General features: G+C 45.1%; 1 protein-coding gene across 1 annotated transcript in view; it reads left to right on the top strand.

Moving 5' to 3' along the window:
• The window catches only part of PKHD1 (PKHD1 ciliary IPT domain containing fibrocystin/polyductin), a 1,684,711-nt gene that overhangs the window by 299,065 nt on the left and 1,371,284 nt on the right, over nt 1-14,362 (top strand). The window contains exons 17-18 of the mRNA XM_069236642.1: nt 3,193-3,282; nt 6,388-6,478. Coding sequence (XP_069092743.1) covers nt 3,193-3,282; nt 6,388-6,478 — 181 coding nt within the window. The remainder of the gene's footprint in view (nt 1-3,192; nt 3,283-6,387; nt 6,479-14,362) is intronic.

The raw sequence follows: 14,362 nt of genomic DNA, 5'->3' as shown, positions 1-14,362 counted from the left end.
AGGGTAGACAGCCCTTATAAGTTAGGAAGGGATGGGCAAACCCAGAGGATACCCATTGAATCTCAGGAAGTGCTGAGTATAACCCTAGGGCATCCTTCTTGGAAATGTATCACCCTACCCCAAACCCAAGGCCCTTTTGTCTGCATGCCTGGATAGAATACACAAAACACCACAGGAGAGCTGTTCAAAACATGACCGTGGACACTGGCAGAAAGACCGTTTGCTTTAGGCAGAAAAATGCAAACTTTCTAATTGTGACCTTTTTTAAATTACAGCTTAAAATCTTTACCAAACAGTGGATATTAGAGAACAGTTAATTTCAGTGGAAGGAGCATTTCTCTACCTGCTACCAAATTGAAATTAGAACATATTAAGTGTAATAAGAGAACCCAGGGTTAGTCTGTTGGAGAGAAGGCCTTACAGCAGTGAAAAACAACTTTAATAGCTTTCCCATGTCAGGACATGTAAACCTTAAGCCCACATGTCCTACCTTTTAAATATCATGCACCCTGCCCTAAGAACTGTTAGGGCCTGCCTTAGGGGTGTTTTTTAAGTATTATGAATGAAGCTTTGGCCCTGGCAAAAGTTGGATTTTACCAGGGCAAAATGGCAGTTTAAAACTACACTACAGGCTGCAGTGGCAAAATAGAAATGCAACATTTAGGATTCCCCATATTTTAGGCCATCTCTTGATGAATATGCATGAAACTTGCCTTGAGCAACACAAAGTTGATGTACTTTTTAATGGAAATGTTCTGAGCAGTTTTGTCAAACAGTGCCAAAAGTTAAGAAAACAAAAAATGTGTGTGTGTTTGTGTTTGTGTATCTATCGTATATACACTACAAAAACAAAGGTTAACATAACATTAAAGTTAAGTGAAATGGTCAGTAACTACATAACCTTTTAAACTCTAAAAATGACAGAAATTCACTAGTAAAATTTATCCTAAGTAACTATACATTGTGCACTTAGGTGACTATAACTAGCGCCCCTGCAATGCACAGTTTTTTCATCAATAATTTCATTGCGAAGGTTGTAGTGATATTATCTATTATATCATAGAAGCTGTCATAAATGATGTAATATGCGGGATAACTAGCAGTGCATGGCAAGAATGTGAGTTATAGTTACCTTTGTGCACATTTGACTAACGTTTCGTGGAGATTCATCAATCGGCACCAAAGGTATTAGCAACACAAAAAAGACGTTTTGCAGCACACATTGTAGTGCCAAATCGCCATTGTAGATTGTTTATGTCCGGGAAGGGACACCTTCCTGCACATAAACAGTTTATCCCCTCAAAGCAGACACACTTGCACAATGGTGCAAGAATGCCTGCGTTGGTGCAGGCAACTTAATTCAACACTAGCACAGGGGGAAACACAGGAGTGTACCATATTCCTGTAAATACTGCACATCTCCCTGCATTTCAAAAGTGGTGCGGCTCTGCTATTTTTGGCGCAGCACCGCGCTGTCGTAACTCTGGGCCTAGGGGTGTTGGATTGCGTTGAGTGCATTGTCAAATAAACCTCACTGAATTCACCATCTGCCAGGAGTGTGTACATAACTTTCTTCCTGTTGGTAAGGGGATTTTCTGGTTTGATCATTCAGATTCCCACACTCAAGTACAGGCCGCAATTTGAGGACTTCTGAGTCCGTGGGACACGTATTGCCCAAAAAAATATATATCTATATCTATTTATTATATATATATATATATACATATATATATATATATATATATATATATATATATATATATATATATATATATATATATATATATGTTATATGTATATATATATATATATATACACACACAAAAATGAGGCTAATGTCCAATATGTGTTAAAACCAAAAACCCAATCAAATTCACCAGTTGTGGATAGCTCTGCAATCCATATCTTGCACACTAGCCATATGCTGAGATAAATTTGCTTTAACTTTGATTTTTTTCAGTAAATTCCTGGGGGTTTTGATGATCTACTATATCCATCTTGTAACCTGTATGGGCAGTCAAGTGTGCCAATCCCCATTACTCATGGTCTTCATCCATGTACTGCATAGGTAGACCTCCCTTAAAGGGTATGTTGAAGAACCTTGGGCGGCACCTTAGTTCATCTTATAGTATGAATGCAATATATCATCAGAAATCCTCGGACCTCTAGATGCCAGAAACATCATTAAATAACATGAATCAAAGAAATGATACTGTATCTCTAGTGATATCATTCATAATGTCATTGCTAATGTGAAAAGAATTGTCATCGGTGATGAATTCAAAGTCATTGTTATGCTGCCTGCCCCAGCACACGTAGGGTTGTGAGCAGTGTTTTTGGTGAAGGAGACATGGTTTTTGATGTAGAGATCCCAAGTTTTGGTTTGTGTACCTCCTAATGCTGTACTGCTGAAGCCCCAAACAAAGAAGTTATTCTGTGAATAGATGCATCTTACTTCAAGTTTAGGTGTGAGTTCTTCACTGTCCAAGCATGATAAAAAGGCCTGTCTCATTAAAGGTTTGGGTATAACTTACAAATGAAAGTCTATTTGTAAAACTTGCTTCCGTGCAGTTTATAAAGCATGTCTTACTCCTGTGAACTACTCACAGAAAATGTTTTGTCTCGGGCATGGGTAGCCAGATGTAACTTATATCCAAGACTGCAATAATGAACTACTACTCAATGAAAAAGATTTGTAAATTGGACCTTTCATTTATTTTTCGAAGTAACATATGACTTAGTAATGGACTTCGTAATGGAGTGGGCCCAGATTGTCCCGATTAACAACTATTTCATATTAAAGATTTGGGCAAAAGTAAATCTCTTCATATGCAGTGAAAGTACAGAGTGCGCTGACGTGTAGTACTAGAGTTGGGGTGTGTTCTCCTCTCTTTCCTACTAATGTGCACCAAGCACCCACGAAGCAGTAAAAAAGAGAGTTTTTTTTTTTTACCAGACTTTACTGCAGGTGCATTTTGTGATTCACTAAGGCTGAGTGAGCAGGCTTGCCTTCACTGGCATTACTTGATACGTTTGAATTTAGATTCGTTTTTGAATTTAGAAAACATGCAACTTTCACTATTTAGCCCTTTTCCGCTGGGTTCAGCAATTCACCATTTCCCATTCTTTGGTGTGCGTATATATTTGCTGTTTTATTAATATTTACTTGTAATCGATTTTCTGTCTCATCAGATGCTGACACTAACTGGTGCAGGACGGGCTAACCTTTCTTGGGACAATGCATCCAGTTGTTTGATACCCTCCAATGCAACCGCTCAGCAGGTGTGTGAAGTACACGCAGCGCTCAGATTGCATCAGAACTGATTGAGACACGATGGAGTTCACCATCATTTGCAACATTGGTCACCACATTTTCGCTGATCAACATAGTTTTCAGGTTTCCCAGGTCCATTCGTGAGTGGCTCATCCAGGTTGTGATTTTTTTTTGTTTTGCATTCTGTGTCTTGTAGTCCTGTTTATCCCATTACAAAGCAGGAACGTAAGCCCCAGAATGCAAAGCGAAAATCTAGACTGTTTGACCTATTCCCATGGGACTGGGAAACGAGGACCTACATGTGCCCAGGTTAGACAGCAAGAATAAAGCCAAAGAACAAAAAAGAAACATGAATAAACAAGGGAAAAAAGTGACAACATCTTTACCCACTAAGGGCCTGATTACAACTTTGGCGGAGGGGGTTAATCCGTCCCAAATGTGACCGATATCCCGCCCACTGTATTACGAGTTCCATAGGATATAATGGACTCGCAATACGTCTGGCGGAAAAACCGTCACATTTGTGACGGATTAACCCCCTCCGCCAAAGTTGTAATCAGGCCCTAAGTCTCTGAATAAGGTGGATTTTGAGTGGTCTGTATTTCCTGACCCACATTTATTGGGTCCCCTACTTATTCTACGTCTGGAAACACTGGACCTGGTTTTACAGAACGTGACTCAGCTGCCAAACAAGCTTAGGCTGCACAGGGTTTGTGGCACCGATGTAGCTCAGCCACCATCAAAACCCTATTCCCCCAGACACCAAATGCTGTCACCCCTTATCATCCCTTCTTATCCTTCCGCTCCATCCATATGCATGAGCAGTAAGTGCCCCAGAACAGAGGAAAAAGCCCTGGACAGACAGCAACCCTTCCCTGCCCACTGCCATCGCACCAGAGCAGCAAAGTAGATAGCAAAAGAGAGCAATGCACCTGGACAAATAGGCCTGGGGCTGACAGCACCTAGACCAGCCTTGACAAACGTCACTTCGGCACTAGTGAATGCCCTGGCCATTTTAAATGTGAGATTGCATTGTGCATTAAAGAAATAGTGCTGAATGCCAGGAGTAAATTGGTGGAAAGTCCTGGCTCAAGAGCACATTTAGCGAGCACATGCTTACTATTCATGTTCTGTTGAGTTTAGCTCTACAGGGAGTGCAGAATTAGTAGGCAAATGAGTATTTTGACCACATCATCCTCTTTATGCATGTTGTCTTACTCCAAGCTGTATAGGCTCGAAAGCCTACTACCAATTAAGCATATTAGGTGATGTGCATCTCTGTAATGAGAAGGGGTGTGGTCTAATGACATCAACACCCTATATCAGGTGTGCATAATTATTAGGCAACTTCCTTTCCTTTGGCAAAATGGGTCAAAAGAAGGACTTGACAGGCTCAGAAAAGTCAAAAATAGTGAGATATCTTGCAGAGGGATGCAGCACTCTTAAAATTGCAAAGCTTCTGAAGCGTGATCATCGAACAATCAAGTGTTTCATTCAAAATAGTCAACAGGGTCGCAAGAAGCGTGTGGAAAAACCAAGGCGCAAAATAACTGCCCATGAACTGAGAAAAGTCAAGCGTGCAGCTGCCACGATGCCACTTGCCACCAGTTTGGCCATATTTCAGAGCTGCAACATCACTGGAGTGCCCAAAAGCACAAGGTGTGCAATACTCAGAGACATGGCCAAGGTAAGAAAGGCTGAAAGACGACCACCACTGAACAAGACACACAAGCTGAAACGTCAAGACTGGGCCAAGAAATATCTCAAGACTGATTTTTATAAGGTTTTATGGACTGATGAAATGAGAGTGAGTCTTGATGGGCCAGATGGATGGGCCCATGGCTGGATTGGTAAAGGGCAGAGAGCTCCAGTCCGACTCAGACGCCAGCAAGGTGGAGGTGGAGTACTGGTTTGGGCTGGTATCATCAAAGATGAGCTTGTGGGGCCTTTTCGGGTTGAGGATGGAGTCAAGCTCAACTCCCAGTTCCTGGAAGACACCTTCTTCAAGCAGTGGTACAGGAAGAAGTCTGCATCCTTCAAGAAAAACATGATTTTCATGCAGGACAATGCTCCATCACACGCGTCCAAGTACTCCACAGCGTGGCTGGCAAGAAAGGGTATAAAAGAAGGAAATCTAATGACATGGCCTCCTTGTTCACCTGATCTGAACCCCATTGAGAACCTGTGGTCCATCATCAAATGTGAGATTTACAAGGAGGGAAAACAGTACACCTCTCTGAACAGTGTCTGGGAGGCTGTGGTTGCTGCTGCACGCAATGTTGATGGTGAACAGATCAAAACACTGACAGAATCCATGGATGGCAGGCTTTTGAGTGTCCTTGCAAAGAAAGGTGGCTATATTGGTCACTGATTTGTTTTTGTTTTGTTTTTGAATGTCAGAAATGTATATTTGTGAATGTTGAGATGTTATATTGGTTTCACTGGTAATAATAAATAATTGAAATGGGTATATATTTTTTTTTGTTAAGTTGCCTAATAATTATGCACAGTGATAGTCACCTGCACACACAGATATCCCCCTAACATAGCTAAAACTAAAAACAAACTAAAAACTACTTCCAAAAATATTCAGCTTTGATATTAATGAGTTTTTTGGGTTCATTGAGAACATGGTTGTTGTTCAATAATAAAATTAATCCTCAAAAATACAACTTGCCTAATAATTCTGCACTCCCTGTATTTCTTAGTGCAAAATGCATCCTTGCATCCATTTTGAATGCAAAGGAGCATTTGTTTGACAAAGACATAGCACGAAACGCAGTTTTGCTCTTCCTGCACAATTCAACATAATCTTGCGTAATTTTGGCTAATTCTCTGTGATTACACTGCATGGAATGATGCGAGTTACACCTACCCAGTAGTGAGAAGCAGCAGTGGGAGGGTCCATGTTTCCTGTCTATCAGTTCCATTCCTTTTTCTTCCCCTATCCACTCATCAACATATGGAATGGTGTGAAACAAGTAAACAGGTGCCAGAATGTGGTCTCTTTTTCACTGCCATGGGCGTTTTGGTGAATTGAAATCCATGACACCTAATGCCAGTTTATTTCAGCATAGAAAGTTTATTTCAAGAGGCATGCTTTTCTTTTTCAGATTGAAAACGCAATAGAAGTAATTCTAGCAATAAAATGTGTCCCATCTAATTTGTCTGCTGCAGTCCTGCTGAGAGCAGATTTTGAAGAAGGTATGTTGTTTTAAATCGTATACATATATTTTATGTACTGCTATTTATAGGTCGTTTACTGTGGTGCCACAAGTGGTTTCTGAAGAAAAGAGAAAAAAATCTCTTTCAAGACCAAGAGGAAACCTAACAATTTGGTGCTGCAGCCTGTATCCTGGGTCACATGAATGAATGAATGAATGAATGAACGAAAAGCCATTTGTTGAGCAGAAGTATCCTTGCACAGATTTAACCACACAGGAAGTTTTCAGATTGGTCTTAAATGAGTCTTCTGAATCGGTCTTCCTGGTAAGGTATTCCAAAACTTCGCTGCTCTGACAGAAAACATTCTTCTCCCCACTTTAGCTTTCTGAATCGGAGAGCTCTGTATAAATCATTTGCTGGTTTTGCTGAGGGCCCTCTGGGATTCCTACGCTCCCATTCTTTACTGTAGGTACCAAGGGCCTTTTCCATGCACAGCTCTATGAGTTAATGTTGACACTTTGAATGTGAACCTTTTTTGAATTGGAAGCCAGGGCAGTTACTTCAGCCCTTCCATGACAGAATGCCTTGTAAGACTGTTCAGAATGAGACGGACTGCTGCATTCTGAACCAGCTTCCACTTATTCAACAGACCTTCTGTCACTCCAAGATAGAACACATTGGCATTGTCCAACCTGGCTGTAATCAGTGCATGGGCTATACACCTTTTTTGTGTGTAAACTGGGAGAAGTTTAAAGATTTTCTCAATAATTTCAAAAGCATAAAGCAGTTTGCCCACACTTTCCACACTTGGGGTAGAAAGGATAGATCCTTATCAAATTTGATCCCTAGGTTTTTTGCTACATCTGTGGCTATGGGAGAGTCTCCCAATCCCTCAAGCCACAATCTTCTAATGTCTAGGGGTTCTGGCAACCCAAAAATAAGGATCTCAGTTTTGTTAGAATTCAATTTCAGGGAGCTTTTAAGCTTCCAACTAGTGACAGTCGACTGACAGCCTGAAAGTTAACAACTGATAACTCTGAGTTGATGAAGGCTAGCATCATTTGTGTCTCACGATATTAAAATCTTAATGTGATACCACTCTGGCTAGAGGCACCATGTAAACTTTGAATAGTGTCAGGCTCAGAGTTGAGCCTTGGAAAACCCCACAATGTAGCTTCCTGTAATTTGAGGTGTAGACAGGTAGATAGACTGCTTGTTCCTGGTTTGACAGAAAAGATTAGAGCCAGAGCCACACTTTACCCTCGATTCCTCCCTCCTTGAGTATTTCCAGGAGAAACTCATGGGACACCATGTCAAATGCTGCTGATAGATTGAACAACGTAAGACACATGACTAAGTGTAGTTGAAAGTTGGCCTTTGTGTATTCGTCTCAGACAGTGACCGAAAGAGGCACTGGATGTTCGCAGGATGGGCCATCTTGACCAGCTGGGAGAGGGGAAGCTGTAACCTTCCTGATTTGGAACTGCCTCAGCACACACACAAAGAAGTTCACACTGCCCTTCTGTGACTACAGACATCCTTAGTCTAGGGCAGAGAAAGGAAGGAAATTCCTACACCAGCTGTGGGGGGAAGTGTAGAGGTTTCTCCCACTTCAAAGCTGGACCTTGAGACCAGCTCTTCAGTACACTCCTGGACCTGTGGCTACAATAGAAGGACTGCCTTGCTGCCAGAGGCATACCCTGCTGTCTGAGAAGGAAGACTGGAACTGCTCCCTTCATCTCAGGCTCCCTGGAGCACCTCCAAGGGGTCCTTTTCTGAACTATAGGAACATAACATGCTCCAGAGGCCTCCCTGCAACTGCTCAGCTGACCCGCTACACTGGACCTGCAGGACCTGCAACTGCACCTACCTGAGCCCTGCTGGCCTCTACTGGAGTGAGTTCCTGATCACCAAGAGGTGCCTCCCTGAAACTTGGTCTTTTGGCTGGCATCAGTTGAGGTCCTCCTATGAAGAAAAGGAGAAATCCCAGTGTTTTTTACTCTGCGCTACTTAGATGACCATCTGCAGAACTCTCCCTGCTCCTTGAAGCCTCCACCATCTTGGATTGGAATTGTAGTGACAGGCTTTGAGAACATAAATATTTCAGGGGGACTAACCTGGTCCCTGTGTCCGCCCTGTACTCCATAGCACTCACTCTGAACTTGTGACTTTCTCCCTCCAGGACAACCAGATATCCATGAATGGTGCTTTATGCTTTTAGGTGCTGTGCTTACCTTAAATATTTAAAATTGCATATCTCTGATTTTACAGGTTGGAGTTTTGTTGTTTTGGTGTCTGTTCACTTTATTACTGTTTGTGTACTGCATAAATATCTTACACATTGCCTCTAAGTTAAGCAAGCTACGAGAGGGTTAAGCAGATGTTAATTTAGAGAATTTGTTGGTTTACCCTGACAAGGATTGTGGCTGTTGCTTGAGAAGGGCTCAAGCCCAGCTCAACCAACAACCCAATTTCTCACAGCCACTCAATAGAAACTGTGTCAGAGTCCCAGAAAGTAGCTTATTTAAAATAGGGAATTCATATTAAGCTGCACACATCTGTATGAAACCAGCCAGTCACAGGCTGTAATTGCTGCATTGCTTTTTCTGCTGTCTTTGGCCCTCATTGTGACATTGGCGGTAAATCCCACTTACCGCCATGCTGACTGCCGCCAACATACCGCTGCCGCAGCAGATTACCGCCACCCATATTATGACCCACACATAGCAATCTGTCACTATACAGCCACTTACACAAGTCCGCTAGCTCAAAGGTCAGTGATAAATTGGCGGTACCAAAACCTACACCATTACGCCAACAGAAGTACGCCCACAGCATTATGACCCATGAATCCCCTGCAGCGAAAATTCAATGGCGCTAAACCATTGGCGGTACATAATGCACCACTGCGCTCAAAATACACACACACATACAAAACAACACCACATTGGACAATTCAAACTACACACACCTGACACACATACACACATCACACCCACACACCACTATAAAACACACACACATTACCCACAGCCCTTTACCATTACAAACAAGTGTGACAAGAGAGATAGCAAAACCACAGACAAGACCACAGACACACACCACCATCACCTATACACCATCCACGCACCTTACATCACACACCCCAACACAGCACCCCACACACCCTCACTCACACCATCCACAATATACCCATGGCACCGCAACGACACCCCAGGTTCTCTGAGGAGAAGCTAAAGGTCATGGTGGAGGAAATCATCCAGGTAGAGCCACAGCTATTCGAATCACAGGTGCAGCAGACGTCCATTGCAAGGAAGATGGAGCTATGGCGGAGAATCGGAGGCAGGGTCAACGCCGTGGGACAGCACCCCAGAACAAGGGATGACATCAGGAAGAGGTGAAACAACCTACGGGGGAAGGTACCTTCCACAGCAGCAAGACACCAAATAGCTGTACAGAGGACTGGCGGTGGACCCCAACCTCTTCCCCCACAACTAAAAACATGGGAGGAGCAAGTCTTGGCAATCATGCATCCTGAGGGCATGGCAGGAGTTGGAAGAGGACTGGACTCTGGTAGGTCAAATCTCTATTACTATTACCCCCCCTACCTGCATGCCATCACAATCCCCCACCCTTACCCTCACTCCCATCACTCACCTCACACACACACCCCACCATAACAACCAACAAATCCCAATACCAAACCCTGCATGCAACACCAATGCATGGACACCCCTCACAGACCTGCATAGACACCCATCACGAAAGCATGCACATCAGAGAGAATCACGTAGCCCACAAAATCACTACTCACACAAAGCAAAGCTGCCAGGGCAATAACAACCATACAGGGCAACACACCCATGCACAAGATGACACACGCAGAAACAATAACACTGCATTTACATCCCCACAGGTCCCCCAGCCAACGTTACTGGAGAGGAGGTGCTAGCAACTTCCATTCCACCCATAGAAGAGGCCCACAGTGATTACAGCAGTTCTGGACGCCTGGATCTGGATGACCAACCTGGCCCATCAGGGATCTCCGGACAGTCGGTAACCCAGGCACAGTCCCATACCACTAGCAACACAAAAGGATGATGGACTGAGTGCTGACAATGCAAACACTCACCCCCATTCACAGATCTGGGTTTAATCCATCGGTTTTTTTGCTGCCCATGCCATTCCAGTTTGGACCCAGCCATATGCAAATCAGTCTTGGCCCTGTTCCCCATGGGAACAGTCCAGCCCGAACTGCCAGGCCAGATCTTCCCTAGACTGGAAACAAGCATCCTGGGACCGGTTTCGGGGTTTCACCCCTCAACAGCCAGGCTAGCTTGAATCCAGTGGCATGGGAAGCACGGGACCCACGTCTGGGCATACCCTTCCCACTAAGGGCAACATTAGCAACACAAAAGGATGATGGTCGGAGTGCTGACAATGCAAACACTCACCCCCAGTCACAGATCTGGATTTAATCCATCATTTTTTTGCTGCCCATGCCATTCCAGTTCGGACCCAGCCATATGCAAATCAGTCTTGACCCTGTTCCCCATGGGAACAGTCCAGCCCGAACTGCTAGGCCAGGTCTTCCCTGGACTGGAAACAAGCATCCTGGGACCGGTTTTGGGGTTTCACCCCTCATCAGCCAGGCTCGCTTGAATCCAGTGGCATGGGAAGCACGGGTCCCACGTCTGGGCATACCTTTCCCACTAAGGGCAACATTAGCAACACAAAAGGATGATGGACGGAGTGCTGACAATGCAAACACTCACCTCCAGTCACAGATCTGGGTTTAATCCATCGTTTTTTTGCTGACCATGCCATTCCAGTTTGGACCCAGCCATATGCAAATCAGTCTTGACCCTGTTCCCCATGGGAACAGTCCAGCCCGAACTGCCAGGCCAGGTCTTACCTCGACTGGAAACAGGCATCCTGGGACCGGTTTTGGGGTTTCACCCCTCATCAGCCATGCTAGCTTAAATCCAGTGGCATGGGAAGAACGGGTCCCACATCTGGGCATACCCTTCCCACTTAGGGCAACATTAGCAACACAAAAGGATGATGGACGGAGTGCTGACAATGCAAACACTCACCCCCAGTCACAGATCTGGGTTTAATCCATAGTTTTTTTGCTGCCCATGCCATTCCAGTTTGGACCCAGCCATATGCAAATCAGTCTTGACCCAGTTCCCCATGGGAACAGTCCATCCCGAACTGCCAGGCCAGGTCTTCCCAGGACTGGAAACAAGCATTGTGGGACCAGTTTCGGGGTTTCACCCCTCATCAGCCAGGCTAGCTTGAATCCAGTGGCATGGGAAGCATGGGACCCACATCTGGGCATACCCTTCCCACTTAGGGCAACATTAGCAACACAAAAGGATGATGGACGGAGTGCTGACAATGCAAACACTCACCCCCAGTCACAGATCTGGGTTTAATCCATCGTTTTTTTGCTGCCCATGCCATTCCAGTTTGGACCCAGCCATATGCAAATCAGTCTTGACCCTGTTCCAGTCCCATACCACCACAGAGCCTCCCCCCTCAGGAAACACCGCCACACTACCCACCAAGCGGGCCCATACCTCTGTCCCCAGGACACGTCAATCCGCTTTGTGTCCACCACTACAGGGACCCCAGGCCAACCCACAAACACAGGGCGATCCGGGACCTGGGGTCAGTGGCAGTGGGGGCACATGGTTCAGGGGACAGAGGCACAGGACTGCTCTGCGACAGGGGGAGGACAGGCCCAGGGAACTGACTCTCCAGGAGGCACTCACCAACATCCTGGGAGCATACCGCCATTCCCAGGAGACAATGGGCTAGATACTGGACATGTTGCACTAGACCCAGCGGCTGCAGGAGGGAAAGTACCTGGGGATCAGGGAGGACTTGAAGAACATTAACACCACCCTGGTCACCATTGCAGGGGTGCTGGCAGACATGGCCAACACCATGGGGAAGGCAGTGGCACACCACCTGGCCCCTGACACTAGCCAAACTGATAAACAGCTGCAGCTAGTGTACAGGAGGCCCCACCAGAGGAACAACAGGCCACCAGCTCCCCACCCCCTGCAGAAGAAGAACCACCCCTGCGAACCAGGCAGAAGCCAGAGAACATTGCCAAGACCCCTGCCAGGAAATAAGACTCTCCTGAATGTCACCCTTGTGTCCCACTTTGTCACCCTGTCCACCTTGAACTGCCATTGCTCCCCTTCGTATGCCCCCTTAGACAAAGCACCTGTGATACAAATAGACTGGACTTTATCATGGACTTTCCTCCATCATCACCCCAGCCCATTGCACATCCCCCTCTAATCATTAGCACTTAAATAAACACCATTTGAATAAATACAAGTATGGAGTCTGTCAAATCATTTAACCATGTATTTGTTTAACAAGCTTTAAACACTGCAATATAACTGTACAGTACTGTATACATAGGAATGACCTGTAGTTGGCTGCAGTCAACACACCAGGAGCGATAGTGGGACACAAATATCTGAAAATAGAGGTGCCAAACGGTACAGTAAGTGGCCATAGAAGTTGGAAAATCAGCCTGCCAGTGACAATGTCAAATACAAAACCATCAATGTAAAGTGTAATTACAGTGTCTTACCTGTGTGTCATTGGATGTATTGTCTTATAATAGCATTTCTGTTGTCCTCATCCTCATCCTCTGCCTCCTCATCTTCACTGTCCACAGGGTCCACTGCTGCCACACGCCCATCTTCAGCCTCCTCCTCCTGCAGAAAAGGCACCTGGTTGTGCAAGGCAAGGTTGTGCAACATAACAGCATGCCACGATGATCTGGCACACCTTCTTGGGTGAGTAGTACAGGGATCCAACTGTTAGATGGAGGCAACAAAACCTGGCCTTCAGGAGGCCGAATGTCTTTTCTATTATTATCCTTGTTCGCCCATGTGCTTCATTGTAACGTTCCTCTGCCCTTGTCCTGGGATTCCTCACATGGGTCAGTAGCCATGAGAGGTTGGGGTACCCAGAGTCACCTGCAAATATAGACGGACAATTGTTAGACACACACTAACCCTTAGGACCCACACCTTACCCGTACACTGTCAACATCAGGACAGTGCGCGCTCTACGGGCGACAAAAATGCAAGAACCCAGTCTTTATGCAAGAGCATAATTCATGCATTGTGTTTATATGCAGTATGTTAACCTTTTGCATTGCAGAGTTTAACCTTGAAAAACACTATTAATGATGTTTGCAATAACTGTTCATTTGCAAGGTAGTGCTTCAGGCTTATTGAGTGTGTTAGGGTGTCGTCCCTTTCTACGACCTTCTAGAAGCTTTCCCTGCAGCATGACTGGGTGTGGTTTGTGGGCTGGGCCAGACTCTATTTAAGGGAGCCAGCCCAGCTCCACGTGATCACTATTCAGAGGTCCCAGTGCAGAGCAGCAGCAACTTCCTGAGCTCCTGTTCCGGAGGCCTACCTTGATGTACCAGGCCTGCCCTCATTATATTGGTGATCCTTGAGCAGGACGGTAAGGCGGAGGTCGGGCTGGGCCCCCGACCCCGTTCTCAAAGACTTTTGAGTTTTGGGCCTAGTTGTGAAATTTTCAGTGTGTGCAATCGTTTCATGACATTTGCACATTCTTGTTTGAATCGGCAGTGTGCACGATTCATTCCTCGCATGTAAACCTTGACGCTCAGATCGGCAACCATGTGCGCGATCATTTCATTGCATTTGCATATTCTTGTTCCAATCGGCAGTGTGTGCAATTCATTCCTAGCAGGTAAACCTTGACGTTCAGATCGGCAACAGTGTGCATGATCATTTCATGGCATTTGCATATTCTGGTTCGAATCAGCAGTGTGCGCGATTCATTTCCCTCATGTAAACTTTGGCATTCAGATCGGCAACCGTGAGCGTGATCATTTCATCGCATTTGCATATT

The sequence above is a fragment of the Pleurodeles waltl genome, chromosome 5, assembly GCF_031143425.1.
Source record: "Pleurodeles waltl isolate 20211129_DDA chromosome 5, aPleWal1.hap1.20221129, whole genome shotgun sequence".
Taxonomy (NCBI): Eukaryota; Metazoa; Chordata; class Amphibia; order Caudata; family Salamandridae; genus Pleurodeles; species Pleurodeles waltl.
The sequence above is the reverse complement of the archived record's forward strand: the minus strand, read 5'-3'. Positions and strand labels throughout refer to the sequence as shown.